Source organism: Entelurus aequoreus, linkage group LG23 (assembly GCF_033978785.1).
Source record: "Entelurus aequoreus isolate RoL-2023_Sb linkage group LG23, RoL_Eaeq_v1.1, whole genome shotgun sequence".
NCBI lineage: Eukaryota > Metazoa > Chordata > Actinopteri > Syngnathiformes > Syngnathidae > Entelurus > Entelurus aequoreus.
Window position 1 is genome coordinate 35,940,995 of NC_084753.1, and position 6,248 is coordinate 35,947,242.

The following is a 6,248-nucleotide window of genomic DNA, read 5'->3' on the forward strand; positions in this document are numbered from 1 at the left end:
ATTTATCAGAAGACGGGAGGGGCCGAAGATGGACCCGTGTGACATTTAAACGTTTAAATATAGCCCATGTGCTCATGCTCTTAACTGCATTTAATTAAGTAATGCGCACACACTTAAGAGCTTTTATGCTAATTAGTACTACCGAGCACTTATACAATAACTATATGCAATAATGTGCACTGACCTATTCGTTATGCACACCTGTACATCTAATGAGATTCAAACCCGGTGCATAAGAGGGTCATGTTGCTTCAAACGTCGTCCCCAAAAAATTTCTGCAAGGATGATTTTGATATCAAAGTAAAGTAAGGAGGGTAGACCTTGGGGGTTACTGTATATGTTTTTGTAAACAGACTTTACTTTTCTATTAGAGATCGGCCGATTATTATTATATAATATTATACAATATTATATATATCAGTGTTTCCCATAAACTGCCAAGATACCTGTGGCGGTGGGGGCGTGGCTATGGGTGTGGCTATGGGCGTGGTCACCATGACATCATCGAGCAATTTGCATAATTTACTAAAATGATATGATTTTCTCTAAAAATGCTCAAAAAATGTATACTTACTAATTAATAATAACAGTTTTGTTTTAAACATCCATCCATCCATCCATCCATTTTACAATATAATTACAACACTTTATGTACATATTTATATACAGATTTGAACAATAAGTTATTCACTGAAATATATTTATTAATTGTGGTTCTTACAAAAAATGTATCTTATAAAAATATAAAAGCTAAAATGTCTTAAAGCTCTGCCCCTTTAATTAGTGCATACTAAATAATTTAACTTTAGCCTACTACTACAACCATATTATTTACCAGCAACATAAAGTGAAACAGAGGCAGAGGTGTCCTGCCACAGTCAGTAACAAATAAACAGAAAACAGTAGTGGTGGCAGATAGACACAAAGCTTCATCAAACATCTGATCCACTGAACAAAGAGCTCCAAAAATCTTGATCCTACACTTCTCTTTTGTAAAGTAAATCTGAACAGCCGATATGGGCATCTACATCAACTATATGATTTGCCTGAGAAGCTTGACAGGACACAAAAAAACAAGCAAAAAAAACCCCCCAAAAAATAAAACAATAAATAAAAAATTTAAAAAATTTAAAATTTAAAAAATATATATATATTTTTTTGTGGCGGCCTTAATTCTTTCGTGGCGGGCCGCCATAAATAAATGAATGTGTGGGAAACACTGTATATATTAGGCCTGTCAACGTTAACGCAATAACGCATGTGATTAATTTAAAAAATAAATAGCGTTATCAGAAATGAAAAGGAGATTAAAGGCCTACTGAAAGCCACTACTACCGACCACGCAGTCTGATAGTTTATATATCAATGATGAAATCTTAACATTGCAACACATGCCAATACGGCCGGGTCAGCTAACTAAAGTGCAATTTTAAATTTCCCGCGAAATATCCTGCTGAAAACGTCTCGGTATGATGACGTTTGCGCGTGACGTCACGGATTGTAGCGGACATTTTGGGACAGCATTGTGGCCAGCTATTAAGTCGTCTGTTTTCATCGCAAAACTCCACAGTATTCTGGACATCTGTGTTGGTGAATCTTTTGCAATTTGTTTAATGAACAATGAAGACAGCAAAGAAGAAAGCTGTAGGTGGGCAGCGGTGTATTAGCGGCCGGCTGCAGCAACACAAACACAGCCGATGTTTTATTGTTTACATTCCCGAAAGATGACAGTCAAGCTTTACCATTGGCCTGTGGAGAACTGGGACAACAGAGACTCTTACCAGGAGGACTTTGAGTTGGATACGCGCTACCGTGAGTACGCAGCTGCGGCTTCCAAACATTTGATCGCTTGCCCGTACGTGCGTGCCGCTATGTGCATGTCACGTACCTAACTTTGGGGAAATATATGTGCTGTATGAACTTTGCGGAGGTGAACGGTACTTTGGGCTGTGGGATTGAGTGTGTTGTGTGGGTGTTTGATTTGTATTGGTGGGTTATATGGACGGGAGGGGGGAGGTGTTTGTTACGCGGGATTAATTTGTGGCATATTAAATATAAGCCTGGTTGTGTTGTGGCTAATAGAGTATATATATGTCTTGTGTTTATTTACTGTTGTAGTCATTCCCAAGCTGAATATCAGGTCCCACCCGCCTCTCACAGCATCTTCCCTATCTGAATCGCTTCCACTGCCCTCTAGTCCTTCACTCTCACTTTCCTCATCCACGAATCTTTCATCCTTGCTCAAATTAATGGGGAAATTGTCGCTTTCTCTGTCCGAATCGCTCTCGCTGCTGGTGGCCATGATTGTAAACAATGTGCAGATGTGAGGAGCTCCACAACCGGTGACGTCACGCTACTTCCGGTACAGGCAAGGCTTTTTTATCAGCGACCAAAAGTTGCGAACTTTATCGTCGATGTTCTCTACTAAATCCTTTCAGCGAAAATATGGCAATATCAAGTATGACACATAGAATGGACCTGCTAAGTCTGTTTAAATAAGAAAATCGCATTTCAGTAGGCCTTTAATCACATCCAGATTAGGGATTAACCCGGAAGACGGGTGCATTGTTACACGGTCTGTGATTGCGATTAGAGGCGGCCCAATTTTGCTTCAAAAGAGAACTTTAGACTAAACTGAGGTAACTTGTTGCTATTGCGGCCGATAGGATGAATGCTACATCAACAACAAGCAGAGGAGAACGCTACTCTGGCAGTTTACCTGCGCCAATCTTGTCGACAAAAGTAGCACAGCCTTTGCTAAACGGACAGCCACCACATGTAAACCACTTAACATCTGTGAAGACCAAGTCCTGCAAGAAGATGTCACTCATATCACCACAGCTGATTTGTCGTACAATACCTTGGAGAGGCACAATTACAGCAAGGATGAACCAACTGTACTACACAAAACAAGAGCATCAAGTTGCACCTACCGGCTGAATGTGAATTCATTTTGAAGATCAATATTGTCATTTGAAAAAGTTTTGTTTAAAGGCCTACTGAAAGCCACTACTACCGACCACGCAGTCTGATAGTTTATATATCAATGATGAAATCTTAACATTGCAACACATGCCAATACGGCCGGGTTAACTTATAAAGTGCAATTTTAAATTTCCCGGCAAACTTCCGGTTGAAAACGTCTATGTATGATGACGTATGCGCGTGACGTCAATGGTTGAAACAGAAGTATTCGGACGCCATTGTATCCAATACAAACAGCTCTGTTTTCATCACAAAATTCCACAGTATTCTGGACATCTGTGTTGGTGAATCTTTTGCAATTTGTTTAATGAACAATGAAGACAGCAAAGAAGAAAGCTGTAGGTGGGATTGGTGTATTAGCGGCTGGCTGCAGCAACACAACCAGGAGGACTTTGACGTGGATAGCAGACGCGCTATCCGACGCTAGCCGCCGACCGCACGGATGATTGGGTGAAGTCCTTCGTCGCTCCGTCGATCGCTGGAACGCAGGTGACCACGGGTGTTGATGAGCAGATGAGGGCTGGCTGGCGTAGGTGGATAGCTAATGTTTTTAGCATAGCTCTGTGAGGTCCCGTTGCTAAGTTAGCTTCAATGGCGTCGTTAGCAACAGCATTGTTAAGCTTCGCCAAGCTGGAAAGCATTAACCGTGTAGTTACATGTCCCTGGTTTAATAGTATTGTTGATCTTCTGTCTATCCTTCCAGTCAGGGGTTTATTTATTTTGTTTCTATCTGCAGTTAAGCCCGATGCTATCTCGTTAGCTGCGTAGCTAAAGTGCTTCGCCGATGTATTGTCGTGGAGATAAAAGTCACTGTGAATGTCCATTTCGCGTTCTCGACTCTCATTTTCAAGAGGATATAGTATCCGAGGTGGTTTAAAATACAAATCCGTGATCCACAATAGAAAAAGGAGAAAGTGTGGAATCCAATGAGCCCTTGTACCTAAGTTACGGTCAGAGCGAAAAAAGATACGTCCTGCATTGCACTCTAGTCCTTCACTCTCACGTTCCTCATCCACGAATCTTTCATCCTCGCTCAAATTACTGGGGTAATCGTCGCTTTCTCGGTCCGAATCGCTCTCGCTGCTGGTGTAAACAATGGGGAAATGTGAGGAGCCTTTCAACCTGCGACGTCACGCTACTTCCGGTACAGGCAAGGCTTTTTTTATCAGCGACCAGAACTTTATCGTCGATGTTCTCTACTAAATCCTTTCAGCAAAAATATGGCAATATCGCGAAATGATCAAGTATGACACATAGAATGGATCTGCTATCCCCGTTTAAATAAAAAAATGTCATTTCAGTAGGCCTTTAAACAACAGAAGAGTAAATGGTGCACTATGTTAAGTTGTTTATGAGTGTGTTTACTAAATTATTGATTGGTAACTGAACTTTGTTTGCGATATTATTGCAAAGACTCACTACACTTACTGTCATAAAGTTTAGAGTAAACCAATGACTTGCAGTTCAGTAAAACATTTGAAAAACATTCCTGTATGACAGCCTGACTACACAATTGCATTTGTATCCAAATATTTTCTTAAACCAATGTTATTTTGGAAAGCAAAATAACCCGTGATTAGTCATTATTAATCAATTAAAATTAATTCATTATAATAATTAATTAACTAATTAAAGAAGCATCAGTAAGATGGCGCCGCTGAACACTTACATCCCACCATCATCATAGCCACCGAGAAGATCTTCTCCCCATCTGTGGTGGGAGCGATGTTCCCGAAGCCGATGGTGGTCAAGCTGGTCATGGTGAAGTAAAGCGAGGTGATGTACAGAGAATCCTTGCCGGGACCGCCCTCCCATTGGCCAGAACCGCTGGCGTTGTAGCGGTACGGCGACCCGATGTTGATGGCCAGCTGGTACAGCCAGCTGTCCATCTTAATGGTGTTGGTGGCCTCGTCGATGACCTCGTAGTCTCCGATGCTGTACCTGGTCAGGAGAAGTCGGGAACTATTAGAGAATCATCTCTGAATGCTAACCACATTTGAAGAATTCAACGACCCGGGAAAAAAAATGCGTTTACCAGATGCAGGCTAGCCAGTGGGCCACCAGTCCAAAGACGCAGACCAGGAGAACTAGAACAGCAGCTCCATACTCCAGGTAGTGGTCCAGTTTCCTGGCCACCCGGCCCAAACGCAACAAACGGACCACCTTCAGAGAGCTGAACAGGCTGCTGATACCCTGAGGGGAGGACGGCAAAGACGTAATCAATAAATGATTGTCGTCTACGGCCGAGTTAGAGTCTTCAAGTGAGCTGACATGTTTTTGGAATTTGGGAGGAAGCCTGAGTACCAGGAAACAACACACACGCACACCAGGAGAACATGCAACCTGCACACAAAGACACCCAAACAGAGATCCGAACCCTCTGTCTCAAGGATGTCCAACGGAATTGTTTCGAGGGCCTCATTTCCAGAAAGTCCAGGACCATGGGGTTGGACGTCTCCCTTCACCATTGGACTTTTTTGGCAGATTTTGGACAACCAGTGGAATTTCAATTTGGTCCATTCATTTTGTCAGAGTTACAGGAGCACTCTGCTGTTTTTAAGTACTTTTCTACAAAAAATCTAGTCAAAGAGTGCTGTCTAGTTTTTAGGAACCTGCGACATCTCACAGGTTTTTTTTAATCGAACTCCCGGGCCACCAGTTGAATAGCCCGAAAGATGAAAAAGAGAGGACTTCAAATGGAACCTTGAGGAACACCACTAGTTTAACTAAAGTCGTTGAACAACTGAAACAAGCTACAGCATCACATTAGTTACATAAACCGTGTTACAAAAGACATTTCTAACCGCCAGTAAGGAGAGGACTTATTAGGGTGCCTTGAGGATTGCCTCAGTTAGGTAAATCCCAAGTTTGGACCCCTGTGTTCTGGGTTTTCTAGCAAGGTTGAAATGTCAACGCAAGGATCTTTCGATGTGGTCCAAGTTCCTAACACTTTAGAGTGTTTACGAATTGGCTGGAAAAATGCTCGTCTCCCAAGTTTGGAACTGAACTCGGGGGCTGGTATGGTGTCATTACCGGGTCAGATTTGCCCCCTAGTTGAAAAGCCCTGCTCTATCTCCTGATTGTGCAGCAAACATGCTGACCACTAACCAAATCAAACTTTATTTATAAATCGGTTTTCAAATGCAAAACAACTGTTTAACAGCTTTACAAGCCAATGTTACACCCCACAAATGAATGAATACAGAGGAGCCAGGTAAGAAAACACTATCACAGGGCCACCAGGATGATGAGCACAGCCGTAG

At 42.1% G+C, this 6,248-nt stretch overlaps 1 protein-coding gene across 1 annotated transcript in view; it reads right to left on the bottom strand.

Annotated features, from left to right (window-relative positions):
* Positions 1-6,248, bottom strand: part of LOC133641059 (potassium voltage-gated channel subfamily H member 5-like) — a 167,084-nt gene that overhangs the window by 84,062 nt on the left and 76,774 nt on the right. The window contains exons 7-8 of the mRNA XM_062034883.1: positions 5,021-5,178; positions 4,655-4,926 (exon numbers count right to left, since the gene is read on the bottom strand). Of these exons, the coding sequence (XP_061890867.1) occupies positions 4,655-4,926; positions 5,021-5,178 (430 nt within the window). The remainder of the gene's footprint in view (positions 1-4,654; positions 4,927-5,020; positions 5,179-6,248) is intronic.